This window comes from Balaenoptera acutorostrata, chromosome 7 (assembly GCF_949987535.1).
Source record: "Balaenoptera acutorostrata chromosome 7, mBalAcu1.1, whole genome shotgun sequence".
Classification (NCBI taxonomy): Eukaryota; Metazoa; Chordata; class Mammalia; order Artiodactyla; family Balaenopteridae; genus Balaenoptera; species Balaenoptera acutorostrata.
In genome coordinates, this window is record NC_080070.1 from 26150024 (window position 1) to 26174368 (window position 24345).

Below are 24345 nucleotides of genomic sequence, written 5' to 3' on the forward strand. Positions count from 1 at the left end.
ATATGAGGTGTGGTTTTTACCAAAAGACACCTTATTTTTTTCTTCCAGGTCTTTACTACATTTTAAAGAAAGCACAGTTTATCCATTCCTCTGTTGATGGACATTAGGTTGCTTCCATGTCCTGGCTATTAGAAATAGTGCTGCAATGAACATTGGGGTGCATGTATCTTTTTGAATTATGGTTTTCTCCAGATATATGCCCAGGAGTGGGATTGCTGGATCATATGGTAGCTCTATTTTCAGTTTTTTAAGGAACCTCCATACTGTTCTCCATAGTGGCTGTATCAATTTACATTCCCACCAACAGTGCCAGAGGGTTCCCTTTTCTCCACACCCTCTCCAGCATTTGTTGTTTGTAGATTTTTTGATGATGGCCATTCTGACCGGTGAGGTGATACCTCCTTGTAGTTTTGATTTGCATTTCTTTAATAATTAGTGATGTTGAGCATCTTTTCATGTGCTTTTTAACCTCAATTCTTTAAATTTCTCTCTGAGGGCAGGCTTGACCATATCTTCTAGTTTTGAAATATATTAGTGTCTGTTAAATAGTACTCTATAATTTTAGTTTTAGTTCTGACTCAAGGATTAATTAACATGAGCACTTAATTGTTTTTTCTAAATCTTTAGGAGTTTTTGATGTTTATCTTCCTTAGTCTTGCTTTAACTTTTTACTCTCTTTAAAGCTTTAGTTAAAAATGTCAGTTTCTTGAATAGTGGTCAGAGAATATGAATTGAGAGTTCTAGTTTATGGTAATCATTCATATTTTATTTTTGGCAGAAAATAATTTTTGTAAGTATTTTATATATATTTGAAATAAAATATATTATTTAATAGTTATTGTTTTCATCCGTTTAATGGATCAGCCTGTAAAAGGGATATGTGAAAGTCAAACTACACTTTTTAAAAAAATTTATGATGGTTTTTTTTACTTACATATTTCAGTGTTTCTTTTGATTATGCTCCAAATTGTTATGCATGCAGCATAGAATAGAAACACCTCAAATCACCATGGTAACAGACAAGTCACATTTATCACAGTGGCATAATATACATTGACAGTTTGTGTAATTACAGAAAATCAGATCCATTATAAATAAATGATTTGGTATCCTTTTTAATTCAATATATAAATTATTGTCAGAAATGAGTAGATCTCTCTAGTTTCATATTTTATCCATTTCTTTAGACACTTTGACACCTACATTTGTTCCTATAGAATTATCTGTATTTGATTGGCTTACTGTAATTTTGCAAATATTAACAAAATATTAATTCCAAACCATATTGAAAGACTGTATGTTTAATGATATTTCAAACAATGAATTATTACAAAGGCATGTATAACCAAAGATAAAAGAACAATCTGATATTGAGCAAGAAATGAAGTAATAACTCAACTGGTAAGAGGTGAATTTTAGCTTTATTTTACTCTTCAGAGAAATCTTCATAATAAAAAGTGAATTAAGCTTTTTGGCTTAAAAATATAATGTAATTCTAATCCCAGATATTATATTTTATAAACTGGGAATTCTTACAGAAGCTTGACTAGTTCTGTTTGTGACCTATTTTGTTTGGGTTCATAGACCCTCAGGGAGTATTTGTATTCTCCATGGGCATAATAGCAGAGCTATTTTATAATTTTTAATATATCTCTCTTTTCTTTTTTTATTCTTTTTTTTCTCCCTTTTCTTCATTCTGCTTCCTTACTTCCTTTCTTCCTTCCTCTCTCCCTTCTCTCTTTGTCTCTCTTTTTCTCTTTTCTCCTCTTGGTTCCTTGGCTAGTGACACATGCTCATAATTGTTCTATGCAAGGTCCATTTTCATCTATTTAATTAGTTATTTAGTTATTTGGTTATTTCAAAGAATGTAATAAGCATCTGAGAAAATACTCTCCTGTCCCCCAAAACTAGGATTGTGATAAAAAACTGTATCCAAACATGTTTTTCCATCACCAACCCATCCTCACATCACTCCCAGTCAACATTCCTACCTTTTAAAATAGATTTGTCTTGCATATGTATTCCCAAAAAAGCACACAGATTTTTTAAAATTTTAATCATTTATACCTTTGTAAAATGTATATTTGGTACTTTCTTTTTTCACTTAATGTTATATTGCTAAGATTCATCCAGATTTATGGCTGTCTCTGTAGTTCATTCATTTTGGCTGCAGTATAATATTCCATTGTATAAATATCCCATATACCACAACTGATTTATTCACTCTCTTGATGGTATCTGGGGTAATTCCAGGTGAGTTATATAAAACTTTCAAGGAAGATATTACAATTTTATAAAAACTCTTGCAGAGAAAAGAAAAAAAAGGAATATTTTCCAATTTATTCTATGTGGCCAGTATAACCCTGGAACCAAAACAAAAAGGAAATTATAAGAAAGAAAATTACAGTTCCATCTCACTTATGAGTATGAATATAAAGATTCTAAACAAAATATTAACTGATTGAATCCAGCAGTGCAAAAAATATTGAAACCAAGTTGGATCCATCCCAAGCTTCCATGACATAACTGAAAAATGCATAAATGTAACTCATTATAGTAACAGATTAAAAGAAAAATACTTTGTCTCAAAAGATGTATAAAATACATTGCTAACACTAAAAATATACTCATGATAAAAAAAATCTAGTACATGTAGGATAAAAGGGCCTTTCTTAAACTGATAAGAAACACATATTAAATGCCTAGATCAAACATAATCCTAAATGAAGAATGTGGGAAATATTCTTTAAAGGTTAGAAGAAGTATAAAGATGTCCACTATTGCCACTTCATGTCAAAATTGCATTGAAGGTCCTAGATAGTGCAATAAAAAAAGAAGAAAGAAAAAGATTGGAGGCATAAGAATTGTTAAGGAGAAAATGAAATTATAATTATTTAGAGTTAACATGATTCTTTACATAGAAATTAAAGAAGTTTTAAGAATTTATAGAGATAAATCCTTAAGTATAATAAAAAGAGTTTCACAAGGGTTTTTCAACCTTAAAACTACTGACATTTTGAACTAGATAATTCTTTATTGGAGATGGATGTCCTGTGCATTGTAGAATGTTTAGTAGCACCCCGGCCTCTTCCACAAGTCACCAGTAGTTGCACTGCCCCAGCTGCAAAATCCAAAAATGTCTCCATACATTGCTAAATACCCCTGGGTGACAGAATCACCTCTGGACTGGATAAAAGACTAATACAAAACAAAACAAAACAAAAACAAGCAAAAAAACAACCGTCAGCTGAATTCTCTATACTAGCAGCAGAGTAGTAGATAATATAATTTTGGCCACCATTTACAATGGCATCAGAGAATATTAATTACCTAGGAGTAAGTCTACAAAAAATGGTTAAGTGCTGTGGAAAGAAAATTATAAGACTACATTAGATCTTGCAATAGAAGATCCAAACAACCAAGAGACAACTTATGCTCATGGATAGGAAGATATTATAAAGATATCAAATCTTCCCCAATTGATTTATAGATATATATTTTTCCAATCATAATCTAAATAGGATTGTTCAGGGAACTTAAAAAGATGGTTCTACATTGTATACAGAAGAGTCTAAAGCAAAAACAAGTCAGAATACTTCTGAGAAAGAAGAATAGGGAGTGGGGACTTGCCATACCATTATCAGTCTTATTATGGAACTTTAGTAATTTATACAGTATGATGTTGGGTCAAAGAGAGACAAATGAATTAATGGAATAGGAGGGAAAGGCCAGAAAAAGGCACATTCTCTATGTAACAGGTATAAAAGAGAAGCATCTGTCCAGTCATTCAGAAAAGGGGAGTAGTGCTGAAAAAATGATAATCAATATAGGAAAAAGGTGACGTTGTAGACCGACCTCACATCATAAGTCAACTGTGGGTAAATTAAAAATGTGAATGTCAAAAGAAAAATTTTAAACTTCTTAGTAAGCATTCATTATAAAAATTAATAAATTTGACAATTTTAAATCCAGATGGTAAAAGCATCTTTTTTTCTTTTCCAGCAACACATTGGACTAGATAGTCAGAGACCTCCTCCTAGTACACAGCAAATTTGAAAAAGCAAGAATATATGTACACACACACACACACACACACACATACACTCACATACACAGACACTTTCATAAATGTACTCATAAATGTAGTACTGTTAGAAATACAATGATTAATTAAAACTTATAATGGAAGTCATATATACAAATAAATATCTATAAGGTATTAAATACCCCCACGAAAGAAACAATAAGCTTGCTCTAGATAAAGAGAGGTTTTCTGTCAGCGAATGAAAATATACTGAGATCCGAGGATTGCAACACATTTTGGTTTGTTCCCAAATTCCTCTTAAAATGTATTACTTAATATTGCCTAATTATTACATATTCTTTTGCATTTCTTTCCTTTAAACAAACATTTGATATTTTTATCATCTCTTCGGTCACTTTTCTTATAAGAGATTTTATTTAAACCTCTTAATTCATCTGCTTCCCTGAAATGTGTATCACTAAATAATGGATTTTTTTCTTTTTTTTTTTTTTTTTTTTCACTGTAACAGCTCCTTTACTTTGCAGTGAAAATTGATTTGTATATTCTTTGCCTCTGAGTCCTTGTGGGATTTTTTTTTTTAATTCAGACAGAAAGTCACAAAAATTATACTCATCCTCATCAGTTCACTCAGTCCCATGTAATAAAAATTTTTTTTATCTTGATCTTTTGTTAGCACTTTTATGAGTTCATCAGTTTTTTATTAGAGTTCTGAAAATGCTTATTCATTCAGTTCAGCACTACAGTCAGTTACCAGAAACCTGTACTTGTCAGAGTCTTTTCCATGAATTTCTTGAAGATGAAACCCTTTTATAGGAACATATTTGCAAAATCATCAGAGTACACCCAGAACTGTCTGTAAATGACAAAAGACTTAAAAAAGACCATGGTTAAAGATTTGATGAAAGTTCATAATAATGCAGTTGACAAGAAAATTAGTTATTTCTGAGATATACATTTTAAAGTAATAACTAGGATTATTACTTATAACATTATACCAGAACATATAAGATTTTTAGAAGTTTCCTGTAATGTCTGAAACATTTATATTAACATATTTCCATACATATTTCCATACAAATACAAATATAAGATTTTTAGAAATTTCATGTAATGTCTGAAACATTTATATTAACATATTTCCATACAAATAACCCAATGAAAGTTTAGTATTAGTTGTCTTGTTTGTTTTTTTATACTGCAGGTTCTTATTAGGCATCAGTTTTATACACATCAGTGTATACATGTCAATCCCAATCGCCCAATTCAGCACACCACCATCCCCACCTCACCGCAGTTTTCCCCCCTTGGTGTCCATATGTCCATTCTCTACATCTGTGTCTCAACTTCTGCCCTGCAAACCGGCTCATCTGTACCATTTTTCTAGGTTCCACATACATGCATTAATATACGATATTTGTTTTTCTCTTTCTGACTTACTTCACTCTGTATGACAGTCTCTAGATCCATCCACGTCTCAACAAATGACTCAATTTCGTTCCTTTTTATGGCTGAGTAATATTCCATTGTATATATGTACCACATCTTCTTTAGCCATTCGTCTGTTGATGGGCATTTGGGTTGCTTCCATGACCTGGCTATTGTAAATAGTGCTGCAATGAACATTCGGGTGCATGTGTCTTTTTGAATTACAGTTTTCTCTGGGTATATGCCCAGTAGTGGGATTGCTGGGTCATATGGTAATTCTATTTTTAGTTTTTTAAGGAACCTCCATATTGTTCTCCATAGTGGCTGTATCAATTTACATTCCCACCACCAGTGCAAGAGGGTTCCCTTTTCTCCACACCCTCTCCAGCATTTGTTGTTTGTAGATTTTCTGATGATGCCCATTCTAACAGGAGTGAGGTGATACCTCATTGTAGTTTTGATTTGCATTTCTCTAATAATTAGTGATGTTGAGCATGTTTTCATGTGCTTCGTGGCCGTCTGTATGTCTTCTTTGGAGAAATGTCTATTTAGGTCTTCTGCCCATTTTTGGATTGGGGTGTTTGTTTCTTTGATATTGAGCTGAATGAGCTGTTTATATATTTTGGAGATTAATCCTTTGTCCGTTGATTCATTTGCAAATATTTTCTCCCATTCTGAGGGTTGTCTTTTCGTCTTGTTTATGGTTTCCTTTGCTGTGCAAAAGCTTTGAAGTTTCATTAGGTCCCACTTCTTTATTTTTGTTTTTATTTCCATTACTCTAGGAGGTGGATCAAAAAAGATCTTGCTGTGATTTATGTCAAAGAATGTTCTTCCTATGTTTTCCTCTAAGAGTTTTATAGTGTCCAGTCTTATATTTAGGTCTCTAATCCATTTTGAGTTTATTTTTGTGTATGGTGTTAGGGAGTATTCTAATTTCATTCTTGTACATGTAGCTGTCCAGTTTTCCCAGCACCACTTATTGAAGAGACTGTCTTTTCTCCATTGTATATCTTTGCCTCCTTTGTCATAGATTAGTTGACCATAGGTGCGTGGGTTAATCTCTGGGCTTTCTATCTTGTTCCATTGATCTATGTTTCTGTTTTTGTGCCAGTACCATATTGTCTTGATTACTGTAGCTTTGTAGTATAGTCTGAAGTCAGGGAGTCTGATTCCTCCAGCTCCATTTTTTTGCCTCAAGACTGCTTTGGCTATTCGGGGTCTTTTGTGTCTCCATACAAATTTTAAGATGATTTGTTCTAGCTCCGTAAAAAATGCCATTGGTAATTTGATAGGGATTGCATTGAATCTGTAGATTGCTTTGGGTAGTATACTCATTTTCACAATGTTGATTCTTCCAATCCAAGAACATGGTATATCTCTCCATCTGTTGGTATCATCTTTAATTTCTTTCATCAGTGTCTTATAGTTTTCTGCATACAGGTCTTTTGTCTCCCTAGGTAGGTTTATTCCTAGGTATTTTATTCTTTTTGTTGCAATGGTAAATGGGAGTGTTTCCTTAATTTCTCTTTCAGATTTTTCATCATTAGTGTATAGGAATGCAAGAGATTTCTGTGCATTAATTTTGTAACCTGCAACTTTACCATATTCATTAATTAGCTCTAGCAGTTTTCTGGTGGCAGTTTTAGGATTCTCTATGTATAGTATCATGTCATCCGCAAACAGTGACAGTTTTACTTCTTCTTTTCCAATTTGTATTCCTTTTATTTCTTTTTCTTCTCTGATTGCCGTGGCTAGGACTTCCAGAACTATGTTGAATAATAGTGGTGAGAGTGGACATCCTTGTCTCGTTCCTGATCTTAGAGGAAATGCTTTCAGTTTTTCACCATTGAGAATGATGTTTGCTGTGGGTTTGTCATATATGGCCTTTATTATGTTGAGGTAGGTTCCCTCTATGCCCACTTTCTGGAGAGTTTTTATCATAAATGGGTGTTGAATTTTGTCAGGAGCTTTTTCTGCATCTATTGAGATGATCATATGGTTTTTCTTCTTCAATTTGTTAATATGGTGTATCACATTGATTGATTTGCGTATATTGAAGAATCCTTGCATCCCTGGGATAAATCCCACTTGATCGTGGTGTATGATCCTTTTAATGTGTTGTTGGATTCTGTTTGCTAGTATTTTGTTGAGGATTTTTGCATCTATATTCATCAGTGATATTGGTCTGTAATTTTCTTTTTTTGTAGTGTCTTTGTCTGGTTTTGGTATCAGGGTGATGGTGGCCTCATAGAATGAGTTTGGGAGTGTTCCTTCCTCTGCAATTTTTTGGAAGAGTTTGAGAAGGATGGGTGTTAGCTCTTCTCTAAATGTTTGATAGAATTCACCTGTGAAGCCATCTGGTCCTGGACTTTTGTTTGTTGGAAGATTTTTAATCACAGTTTCAATTTCATTACTTGTGATTGGTCTGTTCATATTTTCTGTTTCTTCCTGATTCAGTCTTGGAAGGTTATACCTTTCTAAGAATTTGTCCATTTCTTCCAGGTTGTCCATTTTATTGGCATAAAGTTGCTTGTAGTAGTCTCTTAGGATGTTCTGTATTTCTGCAGTGTCTGTTGTAACTTCTCCTTTTTCATTTCTGATTTTATTGATTTGAGTCCTCTCCCTCTTTTTCTTGATGAGTCTGGCTAATGGCTTATCAATTTTGTTTATCTTCTCAAAGAACCAACTTTTAGTTTTATTGATCTTTGCTATTGTTTTCTTTGTTTCTATTTCATTTATTTCTGCTCTGATCTTTATGATTTCTTTCCTTCTGCTAACTTTGGGTTTTGTTTGTTCTTCTTTCTCTAGTTTCTTTAGGTGTAAGGTTAGATTGTTTACTTGAGATTTTTCTTGTTTCTTGAGGTAGGCTTGTATAGCTATAAACTTCCATCTTAGAACCGCTTTTGCTGCATCCCATAGGTTTTGGGTCGTCGTGTTTTCATTGTCATTTGTCTCTAGGTATTTTTTTATTTCCTGTTTGATTTCTTCAGTGATCTCTTGGTTATTTAGTAACGTATTGTTTAGCCTCCATGTGTTTGTCTTTTTTACGTTTTTTTCCCTGTAATTCATTTCTAATCTCATAGCGTTGTGGTCAGAAAAGATGCTTGATATGATTTCAATTTTCTTAAATTTACTGAGGCTTGATTTGTGACCCAAGATGTGATCTATCCTGGAGAATGTTCCATGCGCACTTGAGAAGAACGTGTAATCTGCCGTTTTTGGATGGAATGTCCTATATATATCAATTAAATCTACCTGGTCTATTGTGTCATTTAAAGCTTCTGTTTCCTTATTTATTTTCATTTTGGATGATCTGTCCATTGGTGTAAGTGAGGTGTTAAAGCCCCCACTATGATTGTGTTACTGTCGATTTCCTCTTTTATAGCTGTTAGCAGTTGCCTTATGTATTGAGGTGCTCCTATGTTGGGTGCATATATATTTATAATTGTTATATCTTCTTCTTGGATTGATCCCTGGATCATTATGTAGTGTCCTTCCTTGTCTCTTGTAACATTCTTTATTTTAAAGTCTATTTTATCTGATATGAGTATAGCTACTCCAGCTTTCTTTTGATTTCCATTTGCATGGAATATCTTTTTCCATCCCCTCACTTTCAGTCTGTATGTGTCCCTAGGTCTGAAGTGGGTCTCTTGTAGACAGCATATATATGGGTCTTGTTTTTGTATCCATTCAGCCAGTCTATGTCTTTTGGTTGGGGCATTTAATCCATTCACGTTTAAGGTAATTATCGATATGTATGTTCCTATGCCCATTTTCTTAATTGTTTTGGGTTTGTTTTTGTAGGTCCTTTTCTTCTCTTGTTTTTCCCACTTAGAGAAGTTCCTTTAGCATTTGTTGTAGAGCTGGTTTGGTGGTGCTGAATTCTCTTAGCTTTTGCTTGTCTGTAAAGCTTTTGATTTCTCCATCAAATCTAAATGAGATCCTTGCTGGGTAGAGTAATCTTGGTTGTAGGTTCTTCCCTTTCATCACTTTAAGTATATCATGCCACTCCCTTCTGGCTTGTAGAGTTTCTGCTGAGAAATCAGCTGTTAGCCTTATGGGAGTTCCCTTGTATGTTATTTGTCGTTTTTCCCTTGCTGCTTTCAGTAATTTTTCTTTGTCTTTAATTTTTGCCACTTTGATTACTATGTGTCTCGGCGTGTTTCTCCTTGGGTTTATTCTGTATGGGACTCTCTGCGCTTCCTGGACTTGGGTGGCTATTTCCTTTCCCATGTTAGGGAAGTTTTCGACTATAATCTCTTCAAATATTTTCTCTGGCCCTTTCTCTCTCTCTTCTCCTTCTGGGACCCCTATAATGCGAATGTTGTTGCGTTTCATGTTGTCCCAGAGGTCTCTTAGGCTGTCTTCATTTCTTTTCATTCTTTTTTCTTTAGTCTGTTCCGCAGCAGTGAATTCCACCATTCTGTCTTCCAGGTCACTTATCCGTTCTTCTGCCTCAGATATTCTGCTATTGATTCCTTCTAGTGTAGTTTTCATTTCAGTTATTGTATTGGTCATCTCTGTTTGTTTGTTCTTTAATTCTTCTAGGTCTTTGTTAATCATTTCTTGCATCTTCTCAATCTTTGCCTCCATTCTTATTCCGAGGTCCTGGATCATCTTCACTATCATTATTCTGAATTCTTTTTCTGGAAGGTTGCCTATCTCCACTTCATTTAGTTGTTTTTCTGGGGTTTTTTCTTGTTCCTTCATCTGGTACATAGCCCTCTGCCTTTTCATCTTCTCTGTCTTTCTGTAACTGTGGTTTTTGGTCCACAGGCTGCAGGATTGTAGTTTTTCTTGCTTCTGTTGTCTGCCCTCTGGTGGTTGAGGCTATCTAAGAGGCTTGATGGGAGGCTCTGGTGGTGGGTAGAGCTGACTGTTGCTGTGGCGATCAGAGCTCAGTAAAACCTTAATCCACTTGACTGTTGATGGGTGGGGCTGGGTTCCCTCCCTGTTGCTGTGGCGGTCAGAGCTCAGTAAAACCTTAATCCACTTGACTGTTGATGGGTGGGGCTGGGTTCCCTCCCTGTTGGATGTTTTGCCTGAGGCAACCCAACACTGGAGCCTACCCGTGCTCTTTGGTGGGGTTAATGGCAGACTCTGGGAGGGCTCACGCCAAGGAGAACTTCCCAGGACCTCTGCTGCCAGTGTCCTTATCCCCATGGTGAAACAGAGCCACCACTTGACTCTGCAGGAGACCCCCCAACACCAGGAGGTACGTCTGGTTCAGTCTCCCCCAGGATCACTGCTCCTTCCCCTGGGTCCCGATGCACACATTACTTTGTGTGTGCCCTCCAAGAGTGGGGTCTCTGTTTCCCCCAGTCCTGTCACAGTCCTGCAATCAATTCCCACTAGACTTCAAAGTCTGATTCTCTAGGAATTCCTCCTCCCGTTGCCGGACCCCCAGGTTGGGAAGCCTGACGTGGGGCTCAGAACCTTCACTCCAGTGGGTGGACTTCTGTGGTATAAGTGTTCGCCAGTCTGTGAGTCACCCACCCAGCAGTTATGGGATTTGATTTTACTCTGATTGCGCCCCTCCTACCGTCTCACTGTGGCTTCTCCTCTGTCCTTGGACGTGGGGTATCCTCCTTGGTGAAGTCCAGGGTCTTCCTGTCAATGATTGTCCAGCAGCCAGTTGTGATTCTGGTGCTCTCGCAAGAGGGAGTGAGAGCACGTCCTTCTACTCCGCCATCTTGGTTAATCTCCGATTTTTTTCTTATTTTAAACATTCAATCAGCTTATTTGAGTACCATCAGTACAATTATAGGTTGTTATTTCTACTTCTCAAATTGTGCTATTCATTCCTGATAATGACACTTTTCATTCTTAAAACACCTTTAAGGCAAGATCATAAAGACATTTCCACAAGAGAAAGTACAATTGTCAGTTCAGTTTCTTGATGGAAAAATCAAGAAGGAGGGTTGGCTGAGAGAATTAGAAATGCTATTCAACTGTATTCCTTATCCTATTTGTTTCACACACTAAAATAATCAGATAAAGAAAACCATTTCAGATTCTTTTCCCTTATAGGTTATTACAAAATATTGAGTATAGTTCCCTGTGCTATACAGTAGGTCCTTGTTTGTTATCTATTTTATATTTAGTGGTGTGTATGTGTTAAATGATGAGAAGGAGCCAAGCCATGCAAAGATCCAAGTGGGAAGACCATTGGAGAAAGAGAGAAGGAGAGAGAGAACAAGAAACACCAAAGTACTGAAATAGAGCAAACATCATGTGTTTGAGGAATAGAAGGATCCCAGGGTGGATGAAGTATAGAAACAAGTGACTGGAGAATTAACAAGGCCTTAAGGGCCATGATAAACACTTTGTGTTTTATTTTAGTGAAATGGGAAGCCACTGCATGATTTTAGGGAGAGGAGCCATCTGATTTGATGTGTGTTTCACAGTATCACTCTGGCTGCAGGACAGAGAGTGGATTGTTGTTCACCACTGTGAACATAGATATGGGCTAGGAGTTCAGGGAGAGATCACAGTAGCTTGGACCAGTGCAGAGAAGAGGAAATGGAGAGAATGGGGAAATTCTGGATATGTTTTGGAGACAGAACCTGTTAATGTCTTAGATGTGGGCTGTTTATTTGTTTTTACCACTGGGGCAGTTTGAATTTTATTTTAGGATCTTCTCTCCAGTTCTGGCATCCACTGAGCCATGTGTCAGACTTGGATGAATCCACACCTTTTTAGGGGAGAAACTATTGAAGGCGGGGGTGGGGAGTCGGTCCAGTTGAAATTGAAGTGGAGGCCAGATCAGAAAGGCTCAGCCATGGACTTCTTCCCCAGTGACTGGAGGGTTAGAGCAATAACTGCTGAAATAATTAGTCTTTTACACCTGCACTATTAAATAGGGATGGCTATTGAGCTTTTGAAATACAGCTAGTCCAAATAGCAGTGATCTGTGAGTCTAAGGTATACACAGGAGTTTGAAGATGTGATATATAAAAAAGTGTAAAGTATCTCATTAATGTTTGTATATTGGTTACATTTTGATGTCATAATGCTTTGCATATATTGGGTTACACAAATGTTTTAATGAAAATAATTTTCTTATTTCTTTTACTTTTTAAAACTTCTTTGAAGAACAACTTTATATTTACAGAAAAATTGAGCAGATAGTACAGAAGGTTCCCATATTCCACACTTCCACACACACAGTTTCTCCAAATATTAATGTTTTGTATTAATGTAGTACATTCGTTACAATTAATGAACCAATATTGATATACATTGCTATTAGCTAAAGTCCATAGTTTACGTTCACTCTTTGTGTTTTACACTTATATGTGGGGTTTTAACTTAGGTTTTTGAATTGATTGAATGGATAGACAGTCCTCAGCTCCTTATTAAGAGGAAAAAGACTGTGAGGAACGTGTTTTGAGTGGGGACTGTTGCGTCTGGATATGTAAAGTTGTAAGATGGTTCTCAAACAACCAAGTGAAGATACAGGTAATTGGTAAGTCTGCACTCAGGGCTAGGTGTATACATTTGAGACTCATCAGTGGAGGTATGAAGTTACATTTCGAATTAACATGGTCTGATGTGTTAATGGGAAATAAGAAAACAGACAGAGTGAGGACAGCTCACTCAAAAAGTTTTATTTTACTGCTAAGGAGAGTGGATAAATGAGGCAGTAAGGTTAGTAATGGGATTTGTTTGCTTGCTTTTTTTTTTTAAGATGAGAGCTATGAGAACTCAGTTGTAAACTGAAGGGACCACTGCAGACAGTCTAAATCTGTTGATGTAAAAGAAAGAAGATAACTGTGAGACAAAGTGCACGGAGAGTGAGAGTGAAGGGGGGGTCCTAGCACTAGGGGAGGAACACGCCTTTGATTGGATGAGGGACGTGTGTTTCAGCAGGACGGAAGCGATCATATGAGCATAGATGCAGGTAGGCTGTAGGTTTTGTTGGGGAGTGAGGAGGGAGTCTGTCCTATTGCTGCTTTTCCTCGGTGAGAAAGTCAGACAAGCTGAAGCAACGGGGAGGAAAATGTTGGATGTGTGCGACATGAAATAGTCATCCAGAAGTGGGAGAAGTGGATTCACTGGGAAAGTATGGTAGAATCAGAAAACAATGTTGACTACACATTGGAATCTGAGGTCATGAATTTAAGGTAAGACCAGAGAGCAGGGTCGGGACTAGATGAAGCAGTGGGGCACCTAACGAGCAGAATTTAGGGAGGCGCCCACTCTCAAGAGTCACGCCCAAGGCATCTCACATGCTTCAATCTAGTCCTGGCCTTGCCAGGCAGTAAAGTTTTATGACTTTTTCAAACAATATTCAGCTGCTTGAGTAGAAGAAAAGAAGATGTACAATTGAGTTCAATCATGAGTGTTTTGGCAGAGGAATAAAATCGGACAGAGAGGGGAGAAGTATAAAAGGACAGAAGGCATTTGGAAGGAACATCATAGAACCTATGCAAGACTAGGAGGGAAGAGAAACTATCATGGGGGTGAAATACAATGAGAAACTGGGGTAATAAATGAATCACTATATTTAGGGGCTCATAGAATTGTTGCAGTGGGGGCAGAAGGTGGTATCCAGAGAACACAATTTGAGAGATGATGTAGTTACTGATTTTAGATTCTGATCATGTTAGTGGCGGGTGAAATGCATGTGAAAGTGTGAAAGTCAGCTAATGTAGAGGCCAGGATGCTGAGTCATTCAGGTGTGTGATGAAGCCACTAGAAATGATAACAGGAATATGGGTGGAAGGGAATACAGTGAGCCAAATGCTGAAGTTTTCAATGAACAAAGGCTAAGTAACTGAGATATGTAAGAGTAATCTGACTGATTCCTAAATAAACTATCATATGATTCTAAGTCAAATATATAGCTCTGTTTACTGTTGTAATGAATACTTGATAAAAATAAATTGGATAAGAAAAGGGAGAGCATGAATAATTGAGATTCTGTTGAAAGTTGCTATTTCCTATGGCATTTGGTCAATGACTTCAATCTCATATATTCATTCTTCTTTTAAGGGTGCTAAAAATTACTAAATTAACTGATTTTATTTTTACCATTCTTATTTTTTCCTGCTTACCCAATAGCACAGGTGGTTATGAGAAGGAAAAGGGATAGTTTTGTAGCAAGAAAGAGAAACAAAAGTAATAAACATGACAATACACTGAGCGCCTTACACTTATAAATACATTTATATATAATATTTGCACATAAAAGTGAATGAATTACTCTTGCATTGCCTTTTGCGTTGTGGAAACAAGAAAATGTAGATCAAGGGAGCATAAGTGTCGGCAGAGGAATGGATAATGATGATGATAGTTTTCACATATTGCACACCTGTTGTGTGCCAGTCACATACTATGTGCTTCACATGCATCGTCTCATGCAGCCCTTGTAATAGCCCAGGGAGGTTGGGATTATAATGTTCTCTTGACAGTTGACAAAACAGGTTTTTGGAGAGTAACTTGCCCAGATTACACAGGTAACTGGCAGAGCCAGAAAGCAAACCCTAGTCCCTGGATCCCAAGCTCATAATCTTCCCCAGAACAATATTCAACAGAGCCAATATTTTCAAATAAAATCTTCATTGGATAGGTCATTTTTCCTACCAAAGCACGTTGGAGTGCTTGACATGCCTAGTAACAAAAATACAGTTTTTTCCATGCATTTCATATTGAACAGAAAATATCCAAGGTGATATATAGACTCTGAGAGCAGTATCTGACTAGTAAAAGTTACCTCCACCTCCATGTTGTTTGTTTCCATTTCTCCACTAACCCACATTGATTAAAGAGTATGTAAAAAATTAGTGCACTTCAAAATTTCTGAAATAACTAAAGTCTAGGATGGAAAGAAACACAAGAAAACTTGCTGGAGCGTAATTTACTATATGTATATGAATTTAGCCTAACAAAATATATTTGTATTTCTTGCTTGTGTTGTTAGTAAACCATAATACATTGATGGATATATGGAGACGTTTGTCATTTCAAGTTTTTTTCTGGACAAAATGCCGCTTAATTCTGTTTTTCAGGGTGCCCAGTTTCAATACAAAGGGTGATCTTTCAAATTTCTACTTGTTGAAATTAATAAACAACATAGCCTCTCACGGTTACTCAAGGGTGTTCTTTGTTACATAGACCACAGTACCAGGGCAATTATTTGAGATAAGCCAATATGCAATTGAATCAGTTCTTTGTTGAAAGGGTTGAAGTAATTCAACTGCAAGCCTAGCCCAAGATCAGAAATCAGATTAGTAAAGCAAGTTGCAAGAGTGGTTTCTAACATCACACTGATAACAGTGTAAAAGAGACTTATTTGGTCCCTTCATTTGTGAACATAAAAGACGAGAGCTGATATAAGTGAAGTTCATAATGCTATGAAGAAGCTGAATGTGGATTTGCTTGGAATTAGTGGGTGCCTCTTTCATGCTCTACTGTAATTTATTGATTGCACACTCAATATCAAGCAGTCTTCGGTGCCGTGCCCACAAAGATAAGAAATGCACTCTGCCTTTATTAAGGAGACCATGGTCTTGTGAGGAAGGCAGAGGGTCCACCCAGTATTGAGCACATAATAGACTCTCAATAAATATCTGTTGAATGAATGTTTTGATCAGGAATGGGGATGGACAGTACAAGTGTACAGAGAGTAGTGAGTGCCATGATAGAGAAGGACAGGACATGAAGAGACACTTGGGTCCCTGCTCCAGATTTAGAAGATAAGTATCCTTATAGGTGTGCCTTTAAGACACATCTTGAAGGAATTATATAGAGAAGAAAGGTTAGGATAAAGGAGGAAGTGAACTTATAGAAAATAACATGCGAAACAGGATCGTGAGAAAGAGCATGGTGAATTTAAAGAACTGGATTTTAGGTATATTTGGCTTTGTGTTCGTAGAGGAGAACAAGGATTAGAAAGGGTGACTCCAGAAAAGCCATACATGCTCACTGAGAAGTTCTTATGCTCTCATATAGACCCTGGATCTCAAACACAGCACTGCCATAAAACAATAAAGGAAATAATAGTTAATATTTATATAATGCTTACTATTTACTGAATGTTTTCTGTATACTGATTCATTTAATCCTCATATCCCTCTGAGATGGGAATTACAATTAGCCCATTCTAAAAATGAGCCAAGTGAGGAACAGACAGATCAAGTAACTCACCTGAGATCATCTATCTAATAAGTGCCAGAGCTGGGGTTTGAGTGCGATGATCTGGCCCCCAAACCCACATTTCTAGTATATTATACTTTTATATAGTATGTATACTTTAGTATATTGCCTCTTGGTACAATGCCAAATTTAGTGTAACTTGCTATTAATAATTATATTGAAGTATCCAAGTTGGACAATTATGTTTGGGATAATACAGCTCTCATTAGCTTGCTTTCCAGTATACCTTCTTGAGGTGGAGAAAAGAGATATAGAAACAGCTAGCACACTAAGAATTATATATAACTCAGAGTACATTCATGAGAATGTGTTACACAGGTGACATTCTCCTAGCCTGGGTATCATTATGGTAAAAAAGACTGGGATGCTGTTGTAGGAGATGAGGAGCCATTCAGTGAGGGATATGACAACACTGGGGAATTTAGTGAGACAAAAGTAAATATTACTTTACTCATGGAGTACATGACATCAGAATTTTGAAATGGTATGTAAATGTCAGGACTTGTTGGTGATGTTAATGTGAAATTCATAACTGATGTGTATTTTTCCATCCAGTAATCTCTTACCCATTGAATTCCCATAATCCTTTGTCTAGATAATACTTAAAGAATGTTTAATATCCTGTCTATTACTCTGCATGGGCAGGTACTGAGAATACATATGGGGTGAATCATCATCATCATCATCATCATCATATTTAATTACCACATGCATTGTTCTTTGCAACTATTTGTTTAATTTTCATAGCAACTCTATGAGTGTTATTATTACTCCCATTTTACAGACGAGGAATCTGAGGATTTAAAAGTTAACCTGCTCACGTTCACTTGGAGTTAGAAAAGGTTTTGATCAGTTAGAGCACATGGGTTTCCACTTGAGTATCTAAGGAGTAGTTAAGATAGTGGTTGATTGGAGAGCTCCTATTTTTTTCTCTAATTCCCTATTTCTTTCTTGATTTATATATAAAGTCATTTCCCATGTGAACTAATAATAATAATTTAAATGCATATAGATCTTTTGAGACTTGAAAATATGTTCATCTTTATTGTTTAAGTCCCTATGTGACAAGTGAAGAAAAGAGAGTATGTAAGTTGTGGAAATAAATGCAGAAGCAAAGTGAGCGTTAATGTGCAGCTCTTGACTCTCAAAACAGTGCTCTTTCCTCCATGCTGTACCATCTCTTGTGTCCTTAGCAGTTTTTTGCAGATACCAGGCATCTCATCAGAGACTTCACACTGCATTCAAATTTTAGGAAGATTCCAAAGAGGAATGTTTTAGACTTTTGTGATTATTGGTTTTAGTTTAAAACTCCACAAGTAGAATAAGGAACTCATTATAAGATGGAAATATATAGAGTTGACATGTATAACTATTAGTAGTATATATTTTGGTGGAGTAAAATATAGAAAAGAGATAGCAAGAAGGGGACAGTTTCTAGTATGATACAGAAATTAAAGCCGGTATACAGTGAGAAGAAATTCAGGGAAGGGAACATGCAGAGAGAAGATTGGCAGAAAGAAAAGGGATTGATGTCAGGCGAATTTGTCAAGATAGTAAAGAGTAAGGCAAGATGATGAAGGTGTGGGCTGTGGGCAGCCTCCAAAGGCTAGTAGAGAAAAGGAAATTCTATATAGAAAGTGAGACTATAGATGGAACAAGAAAACATTGCAGGTAGTGATCCCTTTCTACTCTTAAAACCTGTGATTATGTAAAACTTGATGAGAGAGAAAGTAAAAGTGAGCAGAAGCTATTAAGAGAAAAAGATGAAAGCTTCTGGGAGAAATGGAAGGTTAGAAAAGATGACATTTCTTGCATCCTGCTGCCCCGCCACTATTGCACTATCACAGTGAATTGAGGGAACTTTTATGATCTGAGCGGAGTTGGGACTTCCCAGCGACCACTGCCTCACCCACTGAGAGGATCCTAAACGTAGCCCACATGGATAGACTCTTGGGCAGAAGTAGCAAAAGCAGAGGCTTAGAAGAGACATAGAATACGGCACTTGCTTCAGAGTGGAGTTCAAGTCAGAATAAAGTAAAACTCTAGGGAATCTGGCTGCGACGTTCTCCTGCCACATTTTGAATTGCTGTTCATAGTTCATACTGTACAATAGCTGTTATGCTTCAAGGCGTTTACACTCTTCTCTATTAACTGCCATTCTCCGTAGCCACTATTGGCTGTCCAGCCTATCAACTTTTATTTATTTAACTGTTAACGTTTGTCGCCTAACTTGGATTCTCATCAGTTACTTTCTAGTGTGTGTAATGAAGCACGTCTTCTTCCTGAAAGTATGTCTGGGCTTCTTTTCATGTCAGAGATATTATGCTACCAAGAATGACCTTGTATGGATTACTAGCTTCATATCTCTTACTATGCACAATATTTTTTTATCTACCATTTTTTTCTTACAGAGAAATAAGCCTAGTGGTCTATCTCACTGAAAAGTTAACATTGTTTTCTAAACATTTACAGGTAGTGCTGGGACACCGGTCACTTTTAATGAAAATGGAGACGCTCCTGGTCGTTATGATATCTTCCAGTATCAAATAACCAACAAAAGTACAGAATACAAAATCATTGGGCACTGGACCAATCAGCTTCATCTAAAAGCAAGTATCAATATAAACTTATACTTTATGTATATTGTTCTCAAGGAGAGACGCTTTAAGTGTATAACATTTGTTAGAATTGATCTTCTTGTAAATAAATTTTCAGAAAATGTATGATTTGATCCTTCTTCAACTTTAAAATGTTAAGAGAAGTCTTAAATGTCTGTAGAGATATTTACTCTCTGCAGGGATTTAATGAAAGATCTCATTTTCTTTTAAGTGACTAAATATACATTTAGGGAAACTTTATACTTTTCTGAAAGGCTCAGTTGTTCAAACCCTTGTACAGTGTGTGTGTATGTGTGTGTGTGTTGGGGGGAGGGGTGACAAACTGTGCCATGAATGACAAAGTCGGTGCTTAATAAGTGTGCTTCACCTTTGCCACATCGTAAGTTGAGATCTTGCAGCTACATCTGCTGGATGGAAGTCAATCATGATCTGTATTTACATTACCTCTTTGAATCACATCAGAGAAAGTTAATGTACCCAGAAGAGATGTTCAGTTTTTTAACAGCCCTTAGGGCTACCGGCTGTCCCTGTCCCCCTGGAGAGCCATGAAGGCCCAAGGCCCACAGATTTTGCATTTCCTACAAGTGACCACGTGAGGAGAACTTGGAGAGCCCAGCTGGAAGCGAGGTCGCAGGGCAGCGAGGTCGCAGGGCCTGGGGCCGGTGCCAAAGGCAGTTGGTCATCTGCCTGCCCAGTGTCATGCTGTCACCGCCACCCGGGGCTCTGTCTCCTCCTGCTGGGACCAGGTGGGGCTGGCACGTGGGATGGCGGCAGGAGGAGAAGCTCTATCAGATGTGTCTAGCTGGCAGGCGGCCCTCCAGAGGGGCTATCCTAGGGAAGGGGTCTTTGGGGACACTGGGGGGAGCTGTCTGTTACCAGCACCCACTAATCGTAAGGGGCTCCAGAGCAGGAGGCCCATCCTGAACTTGACGGATGGGGAGGCCCGGGAAGGCACAGGGCATAGGGCAGGCAGTGGCTGCGTGAGGCGGGCACAGGAGTGGTTGGAGAAGCATCTGCTTACCACGGGGTAAGGAATCATTTCACAATTTAACAGCCTGTGGTGCTATATCCATGCACGCCGGCTCCTTCCGGTACAGACAAGGAGTGTGCTCTGTGGTCGCAGCTAAGGATCAGAGTTCCTTCATACATGAGCATTAATGTCCATAGTACATTCTCTCATACATCTGTAACGCTGGACTGTTTACAGGAACCGAGTGGCCGAGGAATCACTACAGCAGCAGTGTTTCCCCTGTAGGCAGTGAGGTGCTTTTAAAATGTGTCTAATAAACCAGAAACATACTCTTCTACTGTTATATTGTTCTAATGTGTATTTCACTCTTTCCTCTAGTAAAAGTACCTCCTCTTCTGCTTTTTTTTTTTTTTTAATAAATTTATTTATTTATTTATGGCTGTGTTGGGTCTTCGTTTCTGTGCGAGGGCTTTCTCTAGTTGCGGCGAGCGGGGGGCCACTCTTCATCGCGATGCGCGGGCCTCTCACTGTCGCGGCCTCTCTTGTTGCGGAGCACAGGCTCCAGACGCGCAGGCTCAGTAATTGTGGCTCACGGGCCTAGTTGCTCGACGGCATGTGGGATCTTCCCAGACCAGGGCTCGAACCCGTGTCCCCTGCATTGGCAGGCGGATTCTCAACCACCGCGCCACCAGGGAAGCCCAGTACCTCCTCTTCTTGATTCTCAAAGCTACCATAACACTGTGAGAGCTGAGTTCATTTCTTAAATGAATAGTTAATTTCATTTCCTAGCTATAGCTTATCCTAGCTGGAAGGTAAACACTTATGACATACATGAGAGTGGGGAGAGAGATTATTCTTGCCTGTGTGTGTTTTACACGTGTGTATGTGCTTTCTTGTGTTTGAACCCATTCAAAAGACATCAATTTGGTGTTTTTAATACATTTTTCACCTCTGTATGTCCAAATGTAGCCCCTGAAGTGCTACGTTTATGTAGCACCAGTCACTGTATTTCTCAGAAAAGCAGATAATGAGAAATAAGAAAACTAGGATATTTATGATTTATTGTCTCTGTAATGACTTCCTGCTAATTATCACAGTTCCACATTCAATAATGCACAAAGACAGCTCATATTTGCAACTGTGGTTGTACTTCGTAAGACCACATATCTACACCTTACTACGTGTAGCAGCCTGATGAAACCTTATCCCTGGTCCTGCAACCCAAACTTATGGAAACAAAGCTTTGGTAACTCTGTGGGTTATTGATGCCAATCTGAAAATCAATCGCTTCTTGGCAAAAGCCCTTTTGACAGCGGACCTCTGTGAAATAAAATAATTAAACACAACAAAGAAAATTTGATAAGGGTTAAAATAGGGAAGCTACTTTTTATCTGACTTTTATGAATGCCAAACTGCTTACTATATTCTTATGATTAAGGATTTAAATAACAAAGTTCAATGGTCGAAAAATATGTGCATTAATATATAATATGAAGATACCTGAAATAATTATACACACAAGCATACATACACATACACACACACACACATCTCTCTCTCTATATATGATATATTTATTATAAAACTTTATGTTGAATCTCAAGCTGCTCTTTTATGTACATTTACGGTGCATGAAAAGTTTGTTTATTATTGTGTTACTGCTCATAAATCAAAACGATTTGTAAGAATTATTTCTCATGCATGATTATGATTGTTTATAACTACATAGCCATGCTAGCGTCACTGAAACAGAGAGAATCAACTGTCAGAAGAGAGTGAATTAGTTTGGGAAGAAAGGTCATATGTCAAGGGTTGAATTCTGAATTTTATCAGGACAAACAAAATGTTTCTACTTGGGAACAGGATTAGTCATCTGTTTGAAGGTGGAGGAGGGGTTTCTTGGAAAGTGACAGATTTACTGAAGTTCTGCTTAGATCTTAGGCAAGGCACCAAACAAATTCTTTGCCCCAGTTTTGTCGTCTATAAAGTAGAAACATTAATAGCACCTACCTTAGATGGTTGTAATAAGAATTAAATGAAATAATACAGTAAAGCAGTTAGTCCAGGGCCTGGCACACATGACATCCATAAACATTACCTATTATTAATCCAGTGTCTCATGATTCTATGTGGTCAGTGGGAGATCTGAGAATGAGTGTGGTGAGTAGAGAAGTGAAGGTTCTGTCAGAAGAGGCACTTGAGTTTGCTTTAGCAAGTTCAGAATATGTTCACTTAAAATGGGGACCATTTGTCCCTATAGCCCATTGCGTGCCTTTAATATTGGCCTTAATACTTTAGCAAATCTATCTGCACTTACAAAGTAAACTTTATTTAATATAAGTATGTAGTTTCTTTTCCTATGGTAGCCTGTGGCTAGATATTGTCACCTAGGCAGTTATTTTTGAATGGATTGGATAAATTCATTCTGTGCACATACTGCATAATAAGTGCTGGGATTAGAGTGAAAATGTGAACTCTGCTCTCAGGGCGCTCACAGACTGGAAGGACAGACACTCAAACCAACAATTCTAGTGCAGTGGGGCAGGCCACAGATGAAGGTAGGTCCGTGGTTTTGCACCTGCAGCCCAGAGACAGGCCCGGAATCTGGCCTGACTGCTGGTGGGGGTTGTGATGATGGCAGGGGAGGGCACTCTTCCCCATGTACTTCATCTCTTCTTATTCTCTTAAACCAGATTTGCAATAGATTTCACACTCTTAATGGTAAGCATTTATCAGCCAGTTATTGGATTGAATTCGGCTTATTTTCAAAGAGCCAGTTTTTCTGACTGAATTCAACCATAGGATAAGTTTGTGCACAGAGGGTGCATGATTATGCATATATGAGTGCAATAAATTTGCCCTGAATATATCTTAGTGGAGTGAAAGAAATTGTAAAAGTAGGTTATTCTGGTTTTTTTTTTCCTGGAAAATCATGAGGTGTTTTATTTCCCATTGTCTTCATTGTTCTAAACATTTTTTTTTTCTTTTTTTATGGCACTAACATATGTTCTTAACTTAGCAATTACAATGAGTTAGTATAACTGTTGATTTTGATTTCAGTTTTTTATTCAGTAATCTCAGTCCACGCATGAAGGGCATATTGTCTACCTGAGAGTGCATTTGAACAATTAGGCTTCTCCGTTTTGTGAGGCTGAATCTCTCAAGAGGCAGGTGGTCCTTATTAGTAATTACAAAACGTACTGCAACCTAGAGGTTCAGAGAAAACAGTGGAGCCTGAACTGCAAAAAGAACAGCCATATGCTGCTTCGAGTCCGCAGGGAGAAGGTGTATGGAGGCTACCGAATGGGCCTAAAATAACTGAGGGCTCACTTTTCTGTACTTCCAACCAGAGCTACTCTTTCTAGATTACTGTAAGAATGAGACATAGTTTTTGCTTGTTTTGTTGTTTTGTTTTATTCTTTTTTTATTCAAATAAATAATTTGAAGATAAATAAAGATAGTAAAGGATAATGACTTCATAAGAATGTTTCATTGTTAGCGGCATGGAGTCAATTGGAAAGGGTGATTTGAAGAAGAAGGGCTTCATTTAATTTTGTGTGGGGCCACTCCATAGATGAAAGTAACTCTTGACCAGGTACTGAATTCTGACCCTCAGTTTTCTCATCTGTTAAGTGGGATAATAAATAGGCTTATTATGAAGATTAAATGCATTGGTATTCCAATGCATAGTGGTCAAAAACAAGACCTCAAAGTCAGAAAGAAGATTTTTGTGTTCCAACCTTCCATTCCTGAGCCTTGGGCACGTTATTTTACCTCTTTTAGTAGTCTCAGATTCTTCATCTGCATGAAACAGTTATAACTACTTCATAGAGTTACTGAGATAATTAAAGGAAATTGCATATCAAAGATCCTAGAACACTGCCTGCTACATATTCAGTGTTAAATGAATATGGTAATAAAAATTTTGTTTTGTTTTGCCAGGAAAACCAGCCTATTGCAGAGGACCTATAATGGGTATTGCAATCTGAAATTCCATATATGAAAAGTCTTTTCTGCCTTTATCTTGATGTTCTGAGTAGGGAGTAACTGTAAAAAGAGTTACACTATGATAACTTGTCTGTGCCTATATAATAAACCCCAAATGTTTATTTTGGTATGAAAAAAAA

At 37.2% G+C, this 24345-nt stretch overlaps 1 protein-coding gene across 2 annotated transcripts in view; it reads left to right on the forward strand.

The window, feature by feature from the left end:
* Positions 1–24345, forward strand: part of GRM8 (glutamate metabotropic receptor 8) — a 797285-nt gene that overhangs the window by 609284 nt on the left and 163656 nt on the right. For both annotated transcript variants that reach the window (XM_057550586.1, XM_028165220.2), the window contains exon 7: positions 19103–19239. In XM_057550586.1, the coding sequence (XP_057406569.1) occupies positions 19103–19239 (137 nt within the window). The remainder of the gene's footprint in view (positions 1–19102; positions 19240–24345) is intronic.